Genomic DNA, 24,076 nt, shown 5'->3' with positions numbered 1-24,076 from the left:
TAGTTCGATGCAAGGTATTATCTCGACCTTGTAAGAACAACAAATAATTCAATCTATATTGTATATTAGTACAGTCTTACAACATAATATTATAGTATGATTATATTACAAGACTATACCTAACATGATCTAATATTACTTAACCATATAGACAACTAACTCTTCAACCACAGGAGGTGCCTTTATCATGTGTATCTCAATCTATTCACACCAATAAGGTGATCATTGCAAGAGAAGAACATAACACATAACAAACAAACAAACAAGGGAGGGTAAACTAATATATAAAAAGAATATTATATATGGAACATATAATTCAGGTTATAAGATTTCATCAATCCTTCATCAACACATACAATTCATAAGAGAAGACTATAAAAGACTCAATTATCCGGATACAACCATTGATGTTAAATCTCAGGGGGGATCTTGCACTTGTGGTGGTCTTTACTACTCTATAAAGTCATTGTCAATGAGTTTCACCCTACCATACACAAGGTTAGTCCATTAACATCTTTGACCAAGGTAAAAGCCCTAGACTAGGACCTCCTACACCTCTCACCATATACCTCATCCTACTCTACCTGATTCTGAATGATTATTAGAGCGACAAGATAACGTCCACAATCTAAACTCCTACATCAATTCATACACTACCGAACAAATAATGGAATCTCCCGGTGGAATTTCTTTCTCCAAAACAAATCATATTTTACTTGAACGTGTATGTAATTATGTTTTAAAATTAGAAAGAACAACATTTAACATTTTAATTAATGGAGTTATAAATCTAAGATGTAATAATTGAATGTGTTTTTAGAATGTAAGACTTTTTCATTCCTTTTATTATTTAATGGTCATTAAATAGTCTTTGTTGTTAATACAATCAATTGGCAAAATTTAATTTGTTTAATGTCAATTAGTGAATTTTTAGAAGTTTTGAAAAATTGTATCTAACTCCTAGAAAATAGGTAATTTTTAGATAAATATATTTTTGTATATCAAAAAATTTAAAATTTCATACAAAAACTTAAAATTTCATCTAAAAACTTAAAATTTCATAAAAAAATATATTTTTATTGTAGGTTATACCAAAGTGATAAATTTAAGATTTAAAAATACATTCCGAATCATAAAACTAAAAAGTTTTATTTTATGTTAAAATCAACTACTTTTTTAAGAGTAAGTTTTGAGAAAAAATATTATCGAAGCGATGTTTTATAAAATTATTTAATTTGACTAAATTACATAATAAGATGTTAAAAACAATGCGACATAATAAAATTCGGACCAAAAAAATTAACACTTTGTTAATAACCTAAAAATGACATGAGAGTGGTATAAAAATAAAGCAAACCATGTTTTATAAATAAAAAACTGAAAATATATTAAGGTTTTATAGGAATTAAAAATAAATTTAAATATATTTCAAACTATAAAGATATATTTTAGCTTTTAAATATTATATCATGAGCAAAAATATTTAAACTTATATTTTAAATTTGTTAATGTAATGTAATTATGTTTTTTAATTTTTCAAGAGTTAACTTTTTACTATGTAGCATGGTTGATCAATTGTTTTTTTTATTAAACAGTCATAAAGTTTAAACATATGTAGTCTCAACATCCCTGTTTTATTTATTTATTTCTATAAGTTTTAAGCCATATAATTAATTTAGATGTCATTTGATATAATTCATTGTTTTTTACATAGTTTTTTTTAATTTGTAACGATCCAAATTAATGGATAAAATATTATTAATTATATTATTACATAATTAATAGTAGACAATAAAAAAATATGAATATTTACATATAGTATGTATTTACAAATTATCCAACGTCAAAAAAAAAAGTCATTGTTGTTTATTATTATCACTTTCATTATTTTCTGTGCTCACATGCAATATATGATTATAGCAAGTGGACACAACAACACAACAAAAACACATAAGGTAAACTAGTTAAAATTGAAACATACCATGCATAATTTTATCACCATCGTCTCAAATCAATAATTCTTATCAAAAATCAAATGTTTATCATACAACATCTTAACCCAATCCTCATGATCCATTCATAACATAAATATTTACTCTACTTGTAGAAGACTCACATATTACTATATACGTATTATAACTTACTCCTACCTTCAAAAATTTGAGCTTCTACACCCGCTTAGTGCCACCTTGCTTGGAGAAGGAGCCATCACAAAGGCAGTATAGTATCAGAAATAGACAAACTTTTCAATACATCACTAACATCATTTCAATGTAGTCACTACAATCACATATCTTATCTTAAATAATAAATTCAATATACACACAAAATCGAAAACCCTTTAACTTTACTCATTCATACATTTGGAACATTTAATTTTTCCCAGTGCCTTCATTCCATTGCCCAACGAGGCAACTTGGAAGTTAAGCTTGCTCATAGGTAGCATGGTTCTCCGAGCAAAATCATGCTACTCAAGCTCTTTGGATTTTGTTTAAATTTTTTTTCGCTTAGTCGAGAAAATGGTTGACCCAATGATTGAGTACTAGGAGAAAAATCTTTAAAATTTCATGAGCGAAACTCGAACTTGCCCAACAAACATTATCACTCCATTCTCTGGATTTTTAAAATAACATAGCCCGTAGAAGCAAAATTTGCTTGGTGCACCCAACTTGGGATGGCCTACCCAACGAGAAGAAAGTTGAGTGCTCATTAGAATGTAAAATTTCCATTCATGCCCAATGACTCTAAGATCCTGCCTAGCAGTTTTGAGATCTTGCCTAGTGAAATTACATAATTCTTAAATTGATATGTATTAAATTGGCCTATTGGACCTATTTGAGTCATTTTACTCTTTTATACCAAAATATATCTAATTTAATGCAAATTATGCTCAGATAACCCTTTTTACAATACATATACATCATAGATCAATTTAACCACATCATGAAGTTCAATTAAACAAAACAAAATCAATAATTCAAACTGAATTTAAATGTTCCAGTTAGGCCTATCCCAGTAAAGCATTTATACTAAAAATGTTTTTTTTTTCATTTAGCTAGTTTGACTCAATGACAACCTAACTGAATGCATAAACAAACATCTCAAGTTATCATATATAACCTTAATTGAATCACCATATAAATAACCATCCAACAAGAAAAATCAACATTTTCATCAAATTATCTCATATTCCTCATCATCATAACTCCAAACAAGTAATAACACAACTTTTACTAGCTTTTCTTACCTAAAATAACTTTTCTCAAAACTAAAGCTCTACAACTCAAGAAATAAGACTACCATCAACTAGAGACCAAGAATAAGGTATCCAAAAATGACGATAATTAACAATATGGTAGAACAAATTGAGAAAAACAATTCTCCCAACTAATCTCACAAAGATTGATGACAAAAAACATATTAAACTAAGAGAAAAAGGAAACCTTAAAGTAAATGAAAACTTTGTTTGAATTTTTGTTCGAACAATAATGATCTTAAGTTGTTCACCTATTATAAAGTGTGATCAGATTCTCAATTGATAACCTTACAATTAGAGTTGTCAAAATGGGTTGGAACCCGTGAGCCAACCCGACCCACCACGAGTTCAAGCCGGATTGGGTTAATTTTCTTTTTACAAATCTCAATACGGGTTAATTTTTGATCCGACTCACCCGGGTTGAACCTGTGGTGAGCTGGGTTGGGTCACCAACTCGTGAATAAAGGGTCACATAAGTGTTTTTTTATTATAATGGGTTTTGCATTTGGGTCAGGTTAAATTGGTATTTTTAGCCAACACATTGGTAATTTGTATTTTTGTGGTTTTGGTTTGTATTTGGAGTTTAACATCCTTTTGGATTGTATTTGGATTCTATTGAAGTTTATTTATATTTTAATCCTAAATATAAATTAGTTTTTCTTAGGTGGAAGAAAAAAATTGTATTTTTTTAATTAAGTGAACCAGTGAGCCAACCGTTTTGACCCACCAACCCATGGTAAGCCAAGTCGGGTTCAATTTTTTTTTGACTCGCTAATAAGTGAGTCGGGTTGGGTTGACTCACTAAGTGGCCAACCCGTGATGGTTTTACGTTTTGACAGCTCTACTTACAATATTGTCTAAAATTTCCCGTATTAATATCTTTCATTAAATCTTATTATGACATCTTTTACAATTTCTTTATTCACTATTGTACGGTAAGGTTCAAATAGGCCGAATACTCCTCGGACTAACGAGGTGAAATAAGTCGGTTACCTCCAAATTACCCCTGTGGTCGAGAACTCACGTCAAGGAGTTACCTAGCCATAAACAAAAGAACGAGAAGTCAACCATACAAGCACCATGCTAAGTACACTCCAAGTAACTAAAAGTAGACGACCATAAGACATAAGTAGGGAATGAAATAAGATAATATGGCAGTAGACCGCTATGTACACACCTCACATCATAACCTTAACTTAGACAAATCTTAAGGAACTTTCACTAAAATCCATTGATAGATTCGGCCAATGGAAACAATAACAAGCCTAATTAACTTCAAAATAAAAGATTCAAGGCCCATAAACAAGCCCAGTTGATTAAGATGAAAGTAAAAAGGCAAAATGATTTTTATAAATATAAGTGGACCCCATGACCAAAGGTACACAATTCCTTAATCACTAATCCCAAATTTAACCTTGAGAAAAACTTTGTGTTGACTTGAACGTTGAAGTTTCTTTTGTAGGTACAATCCTCATTTGTGACAAAAAGGAGACAAATACTTAATAGGCAGTCTAGAATAAGGACACAGAAACCCGTTTGAAGAGTTTAGAGATTACAATAAGACTTTTCTTCTGATCGCATAATAACATCATATTAATCCAATAGGAACAAGTGTACTCTTTATGAAATACACTATAAAATCAAATGATTTCTATATTTTCATTGAAATGCATACCAGTATATGTAATATGATTATTAAATTTTACAATAATTCTTTTTAAAATTATATTAAAAATATATAATAAATTATATTAATATTTTTTTCTCATCAACATGTTTAATTCTAAAACAACATTATTTGTAGAAAGAAGACGTCATCTTAATTCATATAACTTTTCATATTTTTTTGAACAAAAAATTATTTTATTATTTATTTAATATATTCATCCATGCTCAGAAAAGTAATATATCTCAACCACTATAAAAGGCTTCAGCAATTGCCATTGTTTTTCTTGGTCACTCATTTCCCCTGAAAATACGCTGTTTCTTCGTCAGTCTCTCTAAGTCTTTCTCTCCTCCTTAACCAAGGCTTCCCATAATTTTTTATACTTCCCATTTTTTTAAGCTTGATTTTCTAGGAGAATTTAAAGAACCCACTGCCAGTGTACTCCAAAATTTGAAACCTTTTGAGGTTTTCAGCAAACCCTCTTGTTGCTGTTGAGTGTGGGAGCCAGCCATGCGTGAGATATTAGATATAAGCTCCGATGAAGAAGAGGGTTTGGAGGAGAGTCTTACTGTAACCGATTTCAAATTTATAAGAGAGATGTTGTTCTCTTCTGACGAAGAATCCGATGATTCAGTCAAGGTTGTTGAAATCCGCGAGAACAAGCCTGTGCTGAAGTCAAAGTCTTCAGTTTTGGCTGTAGAGGATTTGGGTGGCGATGACGATGATGATGATTGCGTGCTTCTGGAGAGTGACCCTGAAAACGGTGTGGCATCTGTTGAAGAGGAAGCAAATGGGTCAGATGATTTGCTTGTAATTGGGGAAAAGGGTCAGGTATTTGTGTCCGTGCTTTATTCCTCTGTTTGTGACAGTGCTCATGGGAATTGCATTATAAATTTTGCTATTATGAGTTGTTATTTGCACCTGGAAAGCGTTAATTGATGAGAGTGTGTGCTTTGCTTTGATTTGTGTTGCTGACGCACTGTTTGTGTTGTTTTGATTTTGTGAATTTTGTGATTAACTAGGCTTGGGTTTTAGGCTGCATGAGTTTTGATCAAGTGTTTTCTTTTCGGTTGTTGCATGTTTGCGGTTTCTTCGTGTTCATAGGTATTTCAGGGAACTGCGGGAAAATGCGGCCGCGGTTTTGGATGTGGACACTCCAAATACCTTGGTATTGTTGCTGAAATTGTGGTCTCGGACCGTTTTTTTAAAACCTTGGTTTTGTTACAGGAAACATAGAATCATAAATAGGTATAACGACGCTGAAACTGTTTCCTTGACATGTTAAGCTTCAATGGATTCTGTTTTTTGAGAATGCTTTCTTTTAAAATTGATTAACATTTCCGAAGTTGTATTATTATTTTTTTCATTTGTTGCCTACTCTTTGTATACTGTTCTATCTCTCGATTGTGACAGATACTTTGTGTTTTATTGTGCTTTACTTAGAATTACCATTTCAGTAGTGTTTTGAAATAGATCTTCATATTCCATCGTAATTTGATGACACTGATTTTCAAGGTTTTAAGTTGCCGTTGTGATCTTCAATATCGTGGGCAAATGCGGCAGAAACTGCGTGACATAATGACATAAATCCTTGTCGTCAGTGATAACATTGCGGTCACATACGTGGGAATTTTTATTACTTTTTCCTTCATGTAATGCTGTTGGTGTGATTTGTCTGGGTTAGTGGAGTGACCAAGGGTTTTGGCTAGTTCCTTTGTAAATTCAAACATCTTAAACCTAATATTGAATGTTGCATCTCTAAAAAATCATGTCCTGTGGTTTTGTGGGGGTGGTGGTGGGGAGAGCGATATGTTTATTGGTAATGCTATTTTTAGCAGAAATTAGGTTAGGCCCTTTGGTACATCTTTGCCAGGGTTAGCCTCATGTCAAATTCTTGCAGGGCATAAAATTGCCTTATGAGGAAAGTGACGGTGGCCAAAGATATGATGGAGTTGTTCGAGTCTGGACAATGCATCTTGACTATTGCATCTGAGAAAACACTAAATGAATTCATATCCGAGGATATTGAAATTAGAATTGCTGATCTTGTTTGAGACCCCAAGGTACAGTTGTTAAATGTTGCTACCTCTATACAGAGTACATGCAAAACATAGTTTTAGAGGATTTCAGTCATTATACCCGTGTCTCAACTTGACGGTTATTGGTGATTTACCCACGCTTTAACTTATAGCAAAGTTCCAAAATTTTGAAGAAGTATAGTTTAGAGTAATTCCAAGTCCAACTAAAATTTATTATATAGCCATTTGTTTTAAGGGAAACATACTATTTGCTATCTGCTTATTTTATTATTTAATTATCTGTCCAAAATTTTCTTTGGTTTGCATGCAGGGAGTTTTAATTAAATATACTGCTTTGATGCTTGTCTTTGGTAATGGAAGATGTAGCTATGGTATTTCACATGTGTTAACTCATTTTAATTTTGGCTTGCAGATTGCATGCCGAGACTTTCCTCATGCGAGATATCTTTGTGCTACATTACCATTCTCTTCCACCCCTCACGAGAAGCACTGTAAGCAGGTAAAAAAACTAAAGATCGTAACTTAGAATGTAGAATTACGGCTTTTTTCTGGTTTAATCATCACAGTTTCTTATCTTTTATTTGCTATACGATATTGTTCCTCTACCACTCGCTTATGGTTTTGATGATATGCAGTGCCACTGTTATGTATGTGACTCCCCAGCACCATGCCTGAAGTGGGGCACTGGTGCTTTGAGTTCGGATCATTGCCACGCAATTAGTGGAACTGAGCCGTGGGAAGTTCAGAGAAAAAATTTCAAGCTGGGCTTGAGTTCCCCATTACCAGCTTCAACTAATTTTGGTACTTCACTCAGACCAGGACATCTCCAGCGTAATGAATTTGTGCCTCCTGGTGTAGTTAACTCGTCTCCAAATTCTGTATTACCAAATCAAGCACCCAGATCCACTGCAATGTGTGCTGTCCCCGCACTCAACTCCATACCTCAAACCCAGGCCGCTCGACCATTAATAAATCATTTCCGCACTACCTCTTTACCATATTCCAGTGTGCAAAATCAGGTTTCTAGGCCTATTAACACCCCTATAATGACCCCAACCCCCAACGTAGCAATGCCAAATGGTGCAAGCCATGGTAGGCTTTTGTTGAGAAACAGAGTCCAACCACCCTCTGTACCAAGGCCAGTGCTGGGTGTGTGTAGTCACACCATCCAAAAGGGGCGAGGAAATGGTGGAAGCAGTTTTAGACCTCAGTTCCTTCGTCACCATCTGGTGTCCAGGGAAGTAGACAGTGCTGGGAACTTCCCGATGGCAAATAACTCCCTTCATGGATCATCTGGTTTCAGCAACAGTGTTAATCTGATACAACAACATCACAATTATGGTACATCAGTAGGATTCTCAAATTACAGAAACTGCAATGAGCCATATGATGCTTGTCACCCCACAAATATATACCCTCAGCTGAGCTCTCAACTTGCCAGCCTGAGTTGTGTTAACCAGCAGTCTGTGGCTTCTGAAACACAAGCATATAGTCAACCATTGCCCCTACCAAACAGTAGTCAGGGCTCCCATCAAACTTGTATCCAAGTAAATAGTAGTGCTCCTTATGTGGTACACCTGAATAGCAGTCACTACGGAAATGAGCCTCAAATCCGAAGTCAAAATGGAAATTTCAGTAGAACTACTACACAATGTGGAATTGCAAGTCAAGATTCTTGCCAACCACAACTACAACAACCACATGAACAGTCTGCAAGGGAGACTGCTGCAAAATTTTCAGCATTTGACCCAAGTTGGATAGACAATACTGGTCAAAGTATTCTAGAAACTTCAGGATCTGTAGGACAAGCTCCCATTGTCAACGAATTCATTGAACCCTTGTTTGAATGCTCTCAATCACCCAATTCATTTGTTGATTTTGATAATTGGCTTTTGGATAAAGACCGATTTCCGGAGTTAACAGATGGGGTTTTGCAATCTGAGCTGAATATGCCATCTCCAGATCTTTTTCCATCTGATGTGGTTATGGGTTTATTTTATCATGATGGTAAATGAGTTAAGGTGACTTGCCAATACTTTCAACCCACACTACAGTCTTCAGTGGAAGTATTTAGAATTGGTTGCCAGTTGAATGATGATGCTGTGGTGACTACTCAATTTTGTGCCCCTATTTATGAATTGCACAGCTCTGAGTAATGGCACCTTTCATTTGAGTCTCGTCTACTTGTGTTATCATGATGATAAATGAGTTAAGCTGACCATTTTAGGTGTTCCCTAATCAGTAATGTCCACAGTTATATAAACAGCATAGGCTAGGGTAGTTTTGCTTTATTTTGTTCAATGTAGTGGGGAAGTCTTTTGATATTTTGCCTGGCATATATGGCTTTAGAGTAATGGATGCGAAAACAAGATCAAAGCGAGTAAAGCTGACAATTGAAAAGTTGTTCCATATTAGATATACCTTTTTCATTTCAATTGCGTTGACCATAATTGATGTTGTGTGAATTGTGTTTTAAGAATGGTACTGTTTAAATGGAAATATTACCGCGACTTGATTTATGGAAAGATCTGACATATGCACTACAACACATGATAGATAACGTTTTTTTGCTATTAATATTAATAGATGGTTGAAAAACTATAGTACCTCCTGAGGAAATTTATAAGCTTTATGAAAAGACGTTTCATAAGCTTTTTTATAGCATTGTAATGCCTGCTTATGTAATCCAAAGAAACAGTGGAAAGAGTTTCAGCTTTCTCTGTGGCTCGAGAGAGTCGGCAGCCGATTAAAGTGAAGTTGGTGCTTGGATGGAAAAGGTTCTAAGCCCTTAACTGAAGCCATTACTTGACTCGGAGTTTGCTCTGATGCCTTGGAATTCAAGGTATGTAAATACTTTGGGAATAATAAAATAGCATTATCTTTATCTGTTCAGCTTTTGGTTTTTCCCTTCACCCTTCAAATTCAGGAAAGGCTAACCAATGTGTGAAGATGGGTAAGAAGCGTTATTCTGATGCCATTGATTGCTAAGGGCAATTAATCAGAAAGCCTTTAGTGAGACTTGTATTCTCTTAGCAAATTGATTCCGTGTGAATTTGCTGCTAGGAAATCTTAGCTATGGTCTCTTAGATTCTCAGTAAGGCCTTCAAGTTGCGCCGTTCAAATAATTTGGAGGTTTGTGGTTGTTTATGGTCTTCTACGACATTTAAAACATTTTTTGTCAGCTAGTTCTTATTGACGTGTTTTTTATCAAATGTTTATTCTTCAAAAGTATTTCTTTTATCAGTCTGGTTCTGGACTTTGTCTATCTAAGGAAAAACTTCTTCATTGTCTAACGTATGGTGGACTTTTTTTTTTTTTTTTTTTTTACTTATGATAAAACTTTTCTGTCTTGTCCAGTCACCAGTCATTACCACTAAACCTCAGGAGATGTTTGTAATGGATGATAAAGAAGTTCATAATTGTTAGGAGTTCAAACTGGTTTTGTAAATTGTAAGAATTTGATACTTTGGTTGTCTCAAATGTGATTTTGAATGTTTTAATATCTTTGGTAAATATTGGTGAATACCTTTTTAAATTCAAGCTAAATGATTATGAAGAAAATGGCAACTATAAAGGCACTTTCGTTTCAAATAAAAACTAGTTAAAGATCAATATCTTAATGGATTTGGTCTTTAGTCTTGATCAAATCAGAAGATATTCAATAATATTGGCATACTGTGGGTTTTGACACAGTTTACTTGGCATGAATTCAATCCTTTGTCATTTCAAAGTGTGTTCGATAGCTGGTTGGAATTCCATATCCTAGAAATTAAGTTCTGGTCTGGTTTCTTCCTTTAATATAAATAAGATTTAAGAGTTTAATATACGTTAATATTAAATGTTGTTTAATTTCACTTTTAATAATTTTTTATTTCTAATAGTTATTGATATAAAGTTTATAAAAATAGAAAAAGGAAGGAAAATTAATTTTTTATTTATTTAAATAATTAATAAAGTTAATAAATTAATATTGAAGAAATAAAATTAAATCAAGAAAACTTATCAAGTTATCTGTATAACATAATATATGGATAAAAATATGTCTCATTTATTAAACTAAGTTAATTTTTTCATTCAAGTGAAATTAATTAAAATAGTGATCATATTAATTGAAATTATTATTATTTTACGATTCTATTATGTGTAACACCCCATTTATTTAATAAAGCTAAATAAAGGACATGTCATACTGAATAATATAAGAAGTGAGAATAAAAGAGTATGATGTTATTCATACAAATATCCCAAATTTAAAGGACGAATAAAGCGGCACATCACGATGTCAAGTACCAAGTAAAGCAAGAGAGTGATAAAGACTTAAACAAATCTATAGAGAAAACAATACATGGGCCTTAGCCCTAAATGAAGAGCCCAAGGGCAACAGTCAATCCAAAGACTAAGTAGTGAAACCATCGCCTCCCTGTTGATCTCGGGTGTTCCTCCCATATGCTCACATCAACAAGTTGATGATCATCGCAAAATAGAGTACCACACAGCAGAACACACCACAATAAAAGTAGGGTAAGCTAGAGCACAAAATAATTTCATCATGCAATCTAATACACTTACACAGTCAACAATACATAAAACACTCAAGCATGTTATGACTCTCAAACCAATACACTAAGACTCGACTCAACTCATTCGGTACATATAACCTGGTCGGATTCAACGGATGATTGCACTTGTGGTGGATACCTCTGCTCACCCCCGAGTTGCTCACCCCCAAGCTATATTGATGAGGCTCCTCCGTCGCGGTGTTCGCCGGAAAAGCTCTCCCAATCGGCATTCCACCGATTGAATCTCCCAGAGAGCGAGGGAAACGCAACAGAATGGTTGATTACGAAGGTTTTCACTAGGTTTGCTCTGGTTTCTCGCTGGTTTGGTAAACCCTAAGAGGCCAAGACCTAATCTAGGGTTTGGGTGAGCTGATGAAGAGTGGGAGTGATCTCTACCGAATATCTCATTCATCAAAGCTTCTTTACAAGAGATGGCCTGCACCTTTTATAGATGAAGGGCAGCCATAAAAGAAAACAAGACGAGAAGAAAGACTAACGGCAGCACGGCCGTGTACAAGAGCCCTAACGGAGATTGGTTGTGGAAGCAATGCTGAAACCTAACGGTGCTAGGATGGAATGCATGAAGCAAGGGTGTTCGGGTGAGGAAAGAAGAGCTCGCGTGAATGGGTTAAGTCTCTGCTCCTTCGAAACCCTAGCAGAAGCCCTTCCTTACTCAAAGGCTGATTGGAAGAAACTGGGCTCGGGTTCAGTAAAGGCGTGAGGTGTTGCAGCTGGATTTTGGTGTGCTGGATGCGCGAAAGAAATTGGGCTGCTACGTGCAGGCCCGATTGATGATGGTAATGAAGAAAGGTTGCTGCTAGCGTTGTAGGGGTGTGCGGAAAATAAGATTGGGCTGCTGATTGAAAAAATTGGCTGCTATTTTGTAGACGCGTGGAGGCAGATGGACTTGGGTCGCAGATGGGATCTTGGCCCACATGATGATGCTTATTGATGGAAAGCATGGGTGTGGTGAATTGGGCCGCAGGCCCAATATCAATGGGCAGCTTGGAAATAAAAGGCTGCATTTAGCAAACAAACCCAATTAGACAAGTTTTATGTAATTAAAAATAAAAGAAATTAAAAGAAATTAAAAGAAATGGGCCTAGGCGTTGGCCCAATGCTATAAGCCTTATTGGGGTCACATCATCCCCTCCCTTTTGAAGAGGATCTGTCCTCAGATCAAGAGGATTGTGAAAGGCTCACAACAATCAAATTGATAGTTCCACTAGGATAAAAAACAAACCTGTAGTAGTCATCAAATAAAATTGAATTAAAATCATAATGACCATGCAATATATGTAATTGGAGAATGTGTGAAAATAGGCTCTTAAAGATTGAAAAAGATGGTATTAGGCTCACTTCACAAAAAGAATGTTTTACACTTTGACTAAGATAATTTTTGAAAATAATTTTAAAATCAAAGTGTGTTTTTACACAAGAAGTTGAGGAGGATGAAATAAATGGAGAACAAAAAGTTTGAGAGAGAAACAACTTGAAAGATTTAATGACAAAGGCAGTAGAGTTTAAAGATGGGAGAACTCCTTTTGAAAATTGGAACTTAATGGAAGGGATTGGTGAAGGATTGATAACCAAATCCTTAACAATAAGTTCCCTTTTTGCTTTTGAAATGATCTTTAACTCTACCGCTGGTGATTGTATTTCAAAATTACTCTCTTGTTTTATTTTCTCTCTTTCCTCGAACTCTTTTATCTCCTTCTCTTCTTTTGCTTTTCTTAGAATCTCCTCTTTAGCCTTTTCTTCTTCCTCTCTTTTTTTCTTCTTTTTTATCTCTTTTTTCTCTTGTTCTCTTTTAGCATAAAGCTTCTCAAGCTCTTCTTTTTCTCTCTTCTTTCAAACTCTCGAAGCTTTTGATGTTTAGCTTGCTCTCTCTTGTATTTGTCTCTCTTTCTTTGTGCACTCAAGAGCAAGTCTAAATTGTGCTTAAAATCCTTTTCTAGTCTAGAAAACTTAGCAATGTTTTGGATGAATACATCCCCAATGTCAATGAAGTCTTCTATCCTAGCTTGTTGTGCTTTAGTGATCTTAAATGAAGGGGGTATGAAATGTTTCCACATGCATGTTTTTAATTCATAAAATGTATTTATGCATGATATTCTCCCCTTTTTCGCTAGATATTGCTTCTCTTGCCACCAATCAAATGCACTTCCTACAAACCTAGATGTAACATGCCTAAGAATGTCTATATGACTATATTTACTAAACAAAGGTTGCACCAATTTCTCAGTATCCCACATCCAATATTTAAATGATATTGGTCCTATATTTTCCCCAAAGAATGGAATGTCACTATGAATGGTATGATGCAACTCAAGACTACTATGTCTACCTAAATGCACACTATTATGCCTATCTACATGCATACGACTAGAAGAAGAAAAACTCATTTTGAAACAATTGTAGCAAAACAATTTTTTCACAAAGTTGATGAATTTCTAAAGAGAAAGTAGTGGAAAAGAGGTCTAGAGATACTCCTAGGAAAGGGAGGTGAGTCACATGGACAAGCTTAGGAACCAAGCCTTTCCTAGCCAGAGATCTCTATAATTCTTTCACAAAAATTCTCAAGAAAAATTCAAATGAAAACAGATTGTGTGAAACAAATTGACAAAGTGTGTGAAGAGAGTGAAAACTTAAAGACCAAAAGAAGGTCAACTAGGTGTTAAACAAATGGCACCTACGGTGACCTAAAACATAAATGGCAAACACACAAAGCACACAAAACCTGGACATTAAAAGCATAAAACAGAAAACATAAAGGCAAAAAACATAAACTAGACGAAAATCCTAAGTGAAAATTCAAGTGGCCTTTGGAACCCCTTGAATCTCACACTACACGTTTAAAAACTATTACAAACTTGCTAAGGATGGGATTGCTTTAAAGTATTTTCCCACCTAAGCCAAATAAAAGGAAAACACTGAAATCTGAAAAAGAAAAAAAATTACACAAATTACCGTGACATGAAAAAGAACAAAAAAACTAAAATAACACTATGCTAATTTATGTCTCTCTCTCGGCCAGCCTTCAAATAAATCTCCCTCAAGTGTCTTCCACTTTTATGGTCTCAAGTCCCAGCTCACTCCTGTGTTCCCTCGGCAGTGTACCTCCCAACAGGTTCACTCACCACTCCACCTTCAAAAAGAGGCTTTACCTACACGGATTACCAAAACAGTGAGTTGGAAGCAAAGTGAACCAAGAGCATGCACAGTCTTCCACATAAGAATAACAAAGCAGAAAGCAATAAAAGCTCAAATGGAAGAAGTGGACAACATCAAGTGAAAGATTGAATAGACAAACTCAAAGGATAGCCAATAAAGACAAGCAAGAAAAACAAACTAACCAATAAAGAAGGCACACAAAAGGAACCTAAAGAAGGTGTCTAGAACAAGATGAACAAAACGAAAATCAAACAAGAATCAAACTAAGTTGAATCAAGAGCATGTGCACATGAAATTGAACAGAGCAGTAGGCACTTTGTGAACTGTGCAAGACAATTTGTATTTTGCTGAAACAAATAATGTTCTCAAATTCAATAAAGACTAAAATAATATCTTTCAGAAGCTTTTTTTTATCATAATCTTTTTCTTTTTACTGATTTCTTTCTCTTTTCCTTTTCAGCTCTCAAAAACGTGTAGAACAGTGCACAATAGTATCAAAATTCTACCACCAAATCAATGAACAAATGCATATGACAAACTGCAAGGATCCAACTCAAAAACAATTTGAAAGACATACACAAGGACAAATGGAAAAAGACTCAGCCAGTGCAGAACAAAACAAAATCAATATGCAGCAGATTTGAATCAATCATCAACATAGATTACAGAAGGTGCAACAGTTTATGTCATTTGACAATCTCAAAATCTGAACATGTGGAATTATAGAAAGTAACAGCAGCTCAAAGCAAGAACACCAGAATTGTGGAGTCAAGTAATGAATCAGGCCACAATAGAAGAACTCAAAAGTAAATGAAACTTGATACCACTACTGCATTGAATTGGACCAGACAAACAGAAAACTAAAGCAGTTTTAATGTCAAAAAAACTGACAAAACAACAGCTGCGACGCAAATCCAGACCAGTCATATGATTGCACTAAACAAGGTCAATAGTGTAATAACACAAACAGATGCAACAGATTTTTTTAAAACACTGATGTTGGCCAAAGTAGTCATAGACTACGAGAATCATGGCACCACAGAGTAGCTATTGTAGAGGAACAAAAATCAATCTACAAAACTCACAACTAAAGCCACGGTCAATGCACACAGATGTGAACCAAATGAATAAATGTGCCAACACAATCAAGTCAAGAATGAAACTGCAGATATAGGACAAGATGCACAGTCTAGGCTAATCAGAGATACAATAAAGAATTGTGATATAGCAAATACACAAAAAAAAAAATAGAGGCAATGCCAAACTAAGAACAAGTAGCAAAGACTGTGAAAAATATTTTCAAAACTACACCAACAGCAACTAATTGGCCAGGCACTAATTCAAGAAACCAGAATGCACAAACACAAGGTGGTGATAATGCCTATGCTTCACATGACCAAAACCTCATAACAATCTGAACAAAGACAGATAGATTGTAAGAGCTGAATATGGAATTGGTCAGCAACAATCATTGGCCAACAACCTCAATTTCCAGAGTAATAACAGAATCAAACAGCACATGGAAATCAACATTAAGACAATAATAGCATGAAGAAAACATGAATCAGTGGCAATATGCACTGCAGATAGTTGGTAATGATCTATTAGCCAACTCAGAACTCTAGAACACTTATAATAACAGAAACTAAGGATTCAAAAACAAAACAAAAATTGAATGAGATTCGAAACAGTGACACAGTTTAAGCACACATCTATGGAATCACTGACATACAAAACAAACTAAACAAAACCTAAGACAAAAACACGAGAATATAAAATTCAAAGCTAGGTAATAAAAGCTGAAATGAAAAACCTACTGACATGCATTTAAACGGCAGATTTAGAGATATATGACAGTGCATTTGATCCAAGGCAATCAGAACAAGGATTTTGAATCAATTTCAGCACGAAATTTTTTTAGCACAGATTCCACACAGTGAAGCAAAGAAACAATCAAAACATGAACAAGACAAAAATCAAACATAGAAGAAGAAATAACAGAGATAAGGTACGGATACTTATCTTGCGACACTTCGAGAACCGAGTGGCTCTGAATACCACTTGATGAGGCTCCTCCGCCGCGGTGTTTGCCGGAAAAGCTTTCCCAATCGGCGTTCCACCGATTGAATCTCGCAGAGAGCGAGGGAAACGCAGCGGAATGGTTGATTACGAAGGTTTTCACTAGGTTTGCTCTGGTTTCTCGCTGGTTTGGTAAACCCTAAGAGGCCAAGACCTAATCTAGGGTTTGGGTGAGCTGATGAACGGTGGGAGTGATCTCTACCGAATATCTCATTCATCAAAGCTTCTTTACAAGAGATGGCCTGCACCTTTTATAGATGAAGGGCAACCATAAAAGAAAACAAGACGAGAAGAAAGACTAACGGCAGCACGGCCGTGTACAAGAGCCCTAACGGAAATTGGTTGTGGAAGCAACGCTGAAACCTAACGGTGCTAGGATGGAATGCATGAAGCAAGGGTGTTCGGGTGAGGAAAGAAGAGCTCGCGTGAATGGGTTAAGTCTCTGCTCCTTCGAAACCCTAGCAGAAGCCCTTCCTTACTCAAAGGCTGATTGGAAGAAACTAGGCTCGGGTTCAGTAAAGGCGTGAGGTGTTGCAGCTGGATTTTGGTGTGCTGGATGCACGAAAGAAATTGGGCTGCTACATGCAGGCCCGATTGATGATGGTAATGAAGAAAGGTTGCTGCCAGCGTTGTAGGGGTGTGCGAAAAATAAGATTGGGCTGCTGATTGAAAAAACTGGCTGCTATTTTGTAGACGCGTGGAGGCAGATGGACTTGGGTCGCAGATGGGATCTTGGCCCACATGATGATGCCTATTGATGGAAAGCGTGGGTGTGGTGAATTGGGTCGCAGGCCCAATATCAATGGGCAGCTTGGAAATAAAAGGCTGCATTTAGCAAACAAACCCAATTAGACAAGTTTTATGTAATTAAAAATAAAAGAAATTAAAAGAAATGGGCCTAGACGTTGGCCCAATGCTATAAGCCTTATTGGTGTCACATCATATATGTTATAAGTGTTACAGTGAATCAATTTCCCTCACCACAAGGTTAGCCCTTAATGAATTTCAGGCCTCCTGCTACTCTCACCACAAGAGTGAGTCCGCTCTAGGTGAGACTAACTGACTCCTTAGAGTGTCAGGATGCAATCTTACCTTGAATCCTTACCAAGTTATACAGATGGGGCACCACCATGGACACCCACTAACAGGGGCCATGGAATTACGTCCCGACCACTAAAGCACGACCCTGAGACCCCACCTAGAGATCTCAAGGATTTATGCACTGACTGTCGACCAAACATATTCATTCAATTAAGAAAATCCATCATGCATATATGTATTTACACTATACCAATCTTTATAGCCAATCCCTTTCGCATCCCAGCTCAATCAATACCAATTCATGTTTCATACTCCGTTCGTGAATATACCATTCCAACTCATCTCATTATCATGCCACTTTAATACTAACCTCCTCATTAAGGTCACATGCTAAGTTCATGCCAAATCCATCATTTACAATCCATGAATCACATCACTCATACAAGTTTATTTGTCTCATGCATTTAACACAATAATCAAATCTAAGCAAGCATAAACCATTTCAGATTCCAGAAACAACCACACAATCGCACTGCCTCGCCCAACTCCTCGCTTAGGCCGAAGGGTCTCGCTCTTGCGAGCCCCCTTCGCCTAGGCGAGGGCTCGAAAAAGGGGAACAATAGCCTCACACGGGATCTCGCTTAGGCGAGACCCCTCTCGCTTGGGCGAGATGCTCGCTCACTCAAGAGCAATGTGGGTCGCCTGAGCGACCACTCGCGTGAAGCAGCTTAAGCGAGCCTCTGTTGATCTCACCTAGGCGAGACATGCTCGGCGAGAAAACCAGTGCTCACCACTGTTCTCTCGTGCACAAACATCCAACAGGTCGCCAATGGCTAAAAATATCATACACAGGTTCGCATCAACACACCAAACATATTAAATCGGTAAAACAGTAATACAAGTAGCATAACTCAAAAGAAAGGGCGAACCCTAACTTCCCGTACCTGGAAAATGTTAGTTAAGGCTTTGATACTCGAATAGTGAAGGATAGTAGCTTAAGGAACAGTTTCGCGAACTGAAAAATAGTGGGACAAGGTCAAAACGAGTTTACTAGAAAGCTCTAACTGGGAACATAAGGAAGAGACGAAATGAACATAGAGCTTGAGTTGGGAGAGACTTACGCGGAATGAAAGAATGAGGCTGAGCTTGCTTGGCTATGGCAATTGCAAACCCTAGCAGAGGATGACGGCAGCTGCTCTAAGGGATGTGATGAGTCATTATTTTCTTCTATTCCGCTAGCCTTTGTGCACCCATTAGACAGTTGATTAGTGCTTAATTGTTCATCATTAGAGTGTTTTTCATCTGTTGGGCTTTATTGGGTCACTGTTCCGAATTTGGACTAATTTCACATTATTTGGCCTAATTTTTGTTTTTAATTATTTTTCTTTAGGTATTTGGGTGAAGCAATACCCATTCATGGGGTTTTCGCATTTCTATATGACAACACCGTTTTGCATTCCATTTAAGCTTTGAAATCTCTATTTTTGCTCTTGAATTGCGTTTTTCAGATTTCATAAAATAGGGTTCTTGGTTCTGTTTTGTTATTGGAGTTTTGAAGTGTTTGATTGTTCATTTTCCATGTATAGCTAAGTTTTTCGTATTGGTTCCTTGAAGAAACTGAATTGAAACCATGAGGTTGATGTTTTGCAATGCATTCCAATTCCCAATTTCTCTTCATCCTATTCAATTTCGTAGCTTTTGAAATGGAATTTGTGATGCTTAATCGTGGGTTCATATTTTGCACAATTTCAGAATCCTTGTCATGCTTAGTGAGTTCGGGTTTTGGCCACAGTTGCTTAATCTGTGTGTGTGTGTGTGAAATTGAAAGAATGATGTGTGCTATGCTTAATGGCATAATGAAGCTGTGTTAATTTTCGCATAGTTGATTAATTCGGATTTCATGAGAGTAAATTGGATAAGAGACTTGATTTAGTAACCTGTGATTGGTTGATTTTCAGTGGAATCAAGGGACCAGTACGTTTTGAATTGTGTGTTTAATTCAGTTTTGATTAGAATTTAGCAAACTTGTGTGAATCTGCCAAAACCCCCCCCCCCCCTTGTGTTTTATTGTTGTGTTCATCTGGAAAATTCGGTTTGAATGAAAATATTGGTCGTTGGGAGACGACTTGGTTCACTTTCATGTACTGCATTTAATATGTTTTAATTTGGTGGGGTACGGCCTCTATCAGAATGTGAGGGATCTGTTTTTACGAAAAGTGAGCACAAGTTAGGGTTTAGGGCACCTTAGGTCAGAAATTGGATTGGGCCAACCCTCTTAGGCCCATAAGATTGGGCAGCCTTTAAAATAAGAAAAAGGCAGAAACAATTGGGCCTTACATTCCCTTCAACAACAAAAATTTTCGACCTCGAAAATGGCAACTTACCAGGTAAACAGATGTGGGTGTGATTTCCTCATATCCTCCTCCAACTCCCAAGTAGAGTCACCCGTCCTCCGATCCCAGATGACTTTGATAAGACTGACCGTCTTTCCTCGGCGTTCCTCAAGTTTGTTGTCCTCTAACGCGATGGGTGGTACTTCCACAGTAAGATCCTCTTTGATCTGTATATCCTCAACTTCCAACACGTGAGCCGGATCGAACACATACTTCCTCAGCTGCGAGACATGGAACATCGGATGCAGGTTTGCCAACTGAGGAGGCAAAGCTATTTCATACGCCACCGGTCCAATCCTCCTGAAGATTTGATAAGGACCAAGAAACTTGGGCGAAAGCTTCCTTAAGCGGAGAGCCCTTCCCACGCCCGTGGTTTGGGTCACCCTCAAGAACACATGATCCCCAACCCCAAACTCTAAAGGTCTCCTCCTACGGTCAACGTAAGCCTTCTACCTACTCTGGGAAGCCTGCATTCTGTTCCTTACCATCCTCACCTTCTCTGTAGTTTGTTCTAATAACTCTGGTCCATCAAGCGCTGCCTCCCCATCCTGATACCAACAAAGAGGGGTCCTATACCTCCTGTCATAAAGAGCCTCATATGGCGCCATGTCGATGCTCGCATGAAAACTGTTGTTGTAGGTGAACTCTATCAAAGGCAGTACCTCATTCCAAGCACCCAGGTGGTCCAAAATGCATGTCCTCAAAAAATCCTCCAGCGATTGGATCGTCCTCTCAGACTGACCATCGGTCTGAGGGTGATAAGCCGAACTCATGGTGAGCTTGCTACCCATAACACTCTGTAGCGTCTGCCAAAATCGTGAAGTGAACCGCGGATCTCTGTCTGACACAATACTTGACGGTACTCCATGTAATCTCATTATCTCCCTAATGTAAAACTGAGCCAACTTGGTCATAGGCATTCTCAAGTTCATCGCCAAGAAGTGAGCACTCTTGGTTAGTCGATCCACTATAACCCAGATTGTATCATGCCCCCTAAAAGTCTGTGGCAGATGGGTCACAAAATCCATGGAGATGCTGTCTCATTTCCACACTGGTATCTCTAAGGGCTGTAGATTCCCACCGGGTCTCTGATGCTCTACCTTCGCCTTCTGACACGTTAAACATGCTGATACGAACTGAGCCACATCTTTCTTCATCCCCTGCCACCAGAAGGTTTCCTTGAGATCTTGGTACATTTTAGTCATGCTAGGATGCAGACCAAGGCGACTCTTATGTCCTTCCTCAAGAATTAACTTCTTTACCTTTGCATCATTAGGTACACAAATCCTACCCTGGAATCTCAAGATATCATCATTACCCAAAGCGAAATCTCTAGTCTCATCTGACCCAAGCTGTTCTCTAACTCTATTCAGACTAACATCCAACAACTGTCTCTCCCTGACTGAGCTCAAGAAGTCACTAGATATAGTCAGGGTACTACATCTAATGGACTCAGACCCTAACTCCACCTGTAACTTCATATCTCGAAATTTCTCGAGTAGCTCCACTTCCTTAATCATGAGATGTGCAGTGTGCATTGTCTTCCTACTTAAGGCATCAACTACCACATTAGCCTTCCCCGGGTGATATAACAATTCAAAGTCGTAGTCCTTCAGGAACTCCATCCATCTCCTCTGTCTCATGTTCATCTCCTTCTGATCAAACAAATACTTAAGGCTTTTGTGGTCGCTAAACACACGAAACTAGGCACCATAGAGGTAATGCCTCCAGATCTTCAAAGCAAACACTATGGCCGCCAACTCCAAGTCGTGAGTGAGGTAGTTTCGCTCATGCACCTTAAGTTGTCTCGAAGCATACGCCACTGCCTTCTTTTCTTGCATCAAGACACAACCGAGTCCCAAATGAGAGGCGTCACAATAGACCTCAAAAGGCTTCCCCACATCAGGGATCACTAGTATCGGAGCACTGGTCAATCTCTGCTTCAACTCTTGAAAGCTTTCCTCACACTTATCCGTCCTTTTATGTGAGTTATGTTAGAGGTGTCACTATCTTGGAGAATCCCTCTATGAATCTCCTATAGTAGCCAGCTAGACCCACAAAGCTTCTTATCTCAATTGCAGACTTGGGACTTTCCCACTTAACTATTGCCTCAACCTTCACTGGATCCACTAAAATACCCTGCGCAGATATCACGTGCCCTAAAAATTGAACTTCATCCATCCAAAACTCACCCTTGGATAACTTGGCATAAAGTTGCTTCTCTCTTAAGACACCGAGCACCAACCTCAAGTGTTCTGCGTGTTCCTCCCGAGTCTTAGAGTAGATAAATATGTCGTCTATGAAGACCACGACAAACTTATCTAAGAATAGTCTGAAAATCTTGTTCATGTAATCCATGAACACTGCCGAAGCATTGGTCACACCAAAAGGCATAACCACGTACTCATAGTGTCCATACCGGGACCTGAAGGCCGTCTTCTGTACATCGTCAGCCTTTACCAAAATCTGATGGTACCCTGATCGCAAATCAATCTTCGAGAATACTATTGATTCATGCAACTGATCCATCAAGTCATCAATTCTCGGAAGTGGATATTTATTCTTGATGGTCATTTTGTTCAGTTGTCTGTAGTCCACACACAAGCGTGAACTCCCATCCTTCTTCTTCATCAACAGCACTGGTGCTCCCCAAGGCGAAGTGTTGGGTCGGATAAACTACTTCTCCATCAGCTCCTCTATCTGTTTCTTGAGTTCCACTAACTCTGCTGGGGCCATGCGGTAAAGGGCCATCGATACCGGACCTGTCCTTGGTACTAGATCAATAGTGAACTCCACCTCTCTATTGGGAGGCAATCCTGGCACTTCCTTCGGGAATACATCCCCAAAATCCTGTACTACCGGTATCATTGATGTCGCCTCTCCTCTCTCTACCTCCCAGATGTGTAAAGATCATGTAACACTGCGCGCCCTCTTGTAGTTTCCTGACCACTCCTTGAGATGTTAACAACTCAGGCTCCTCTGAGTTGGGGAAAAGCAGTTTCTTCTCTCGATAATCTATAAGGATGCGATTGGCAGAGAGCCAATCCATCCCCAAGATCACCTCTAACTAGGGGTGAGCGGCGGTCAGGTTGGATCGGGTTCGGGTTCAATATGCTCAATCCAGCATAACCCAAATTTAATATTTTAAAATCCAATCCGACCATTTTAGTTGTCGGGTTATTTGGATATAGATAATATCGGTTACAGTTAAATACGGTCGGGTTGTTCGGATTTAATTTTAATTTGAATAAATAAAAAAAAATTATTGAATTTAAATAAATATGTTGACTGAATTTATAAAATATAGTAGATTTAGTAAGTATATCAACCATTGATAGAATAATGAATCTGCAGTTACAAAAGAAAGAACATACATGCTTGGATCCAACCCTACACCTCCTCGCTTGGTTATGACACATATATACCCTATTAACTGAGATGGAAACTACATAGCTCATTTGTAATTCTTCTTTTGATATTTGCAACCACAAACAATGCCTCCCAGTCTGGAAAACATAAATGATAAGAAATTATCACACGTATGAAGAGATCATTATTATTACAAAACGTATGAGAAAATTAAAAACCTCACAACTACTATTAATTACAAATAGAAATCAAACAACCATTTCAGCCTCAAAATTAAAAAATCCATAACTATACATTTAATTATTATTAATTAGAAGATAGAATATGATACCTTAGTGATTGAAATTATGACAGGGACTCCAGATATTTCACATTCCAACCTCATACTTCATTAGTATTTAGAGTTTTACTACCAATTCCAAAACCTATAAAGCATCTAATTATCATATTTCCAAAATCTTTAGAGTTTTCTTCACTGGCAATGTTATTTCTTATAGTAG

General features: G+C 37.1%; 2 protein-coding genes and 1 long non-coding RNA gene across 4 annotated transcripts; 1 reads left to right on the top strand and 2 right to left on the bottom strand.

Annotated features, from left to right (window-relative positions):
• Positions 1-5,199: 5,199 nt before the first annotated feature.
• On the top strand, positions 5,200-9,396 carry LOC114191710 (uncharacterized). Of its 2 annotated transcripts, XM_085665095.1 has the most exons (4): positions 5,200-5,753; positions 6,027-6,110; positions 7,374-7,460; positions 7,597-9,396. In XM_085665095.1, exons 1-4 carry the CDS (start codon positions 5,433-5,435, stop codon positions 8,974-8,976), a joined length of 1,872 nt encoding a protein of 623 aa, XP_085521221.1. In that variant the 5' UTR covers positions 5,200-5,432; the 3' UTR covers positions 8,977-9,396. The 2 variants fall into 2 exon arrangements, with proteins under 2 accessions (XP_085521221.1, XP_027936865.1); XM_028081064.2 differs by lacking the exon at positions 6,027-6,110 and having other exon boundaries at positions 5,201-5,753.
• A 1,753-nt stretch (positions 9,397-11,149) lies between these two features.
• LOC146884648 (uncharacterized) lies at positions 11,150-17,687 on the bottom strand. Its single transcript, XR_014996830.1, has 2 exons — positions 14,491-17,687; positions 11,150-12,539 (listed from the first exon to the last, which is right to left on the bottom strand). It is a non-coding gene; the product is annotated as an uncharacterized LOC146884648 (long non-coding RNA).
• A 1,122-nt stretch (positions 17,688-18,809) lies between these two features.
• On the bottom strand, positions 18,810-20,815 carry LOC146884647 (uncharacterized). The gene is made up of 3 exons (XM_085675957.1): positions 20,661-20,815; positions 20,297-20,507; positions 18,810-18,878 (listed from the first exon to the last, which is right to left on the bottom strand). Exons 1-3 carry the CDS (start codon positions 20,813-20,815, stop codon positions 18,810-18,812), a joined length of 435 nt encoding a protein of 144 aa, XP_085532083.1.
• Between the last annotated feature and the right edge of the window lie 3,261 nt (positions 20,816-24,076).

The sequence above is a fragment of the Vigna unguiculata genome, chromosome 7 (assembly GCF_037176805.1).
Source record: "Vigna unguiculata cultivar grain cowpea cultivar isolate G323 ecotype 2 chromosome 7, ASM3717680v1, whole genome shotgun sequence".
Taxonomy (NCBI): domain Eukaryota; kingdom Viridiplantae; phylum Streptophyta; class Magnoliopsida; order Fabales; family Fabaceae; genus Vigna; species Vigna unguiculata.
This window is presented reverse-complemented; position numbering and strand designations above follow the sequence as displayed.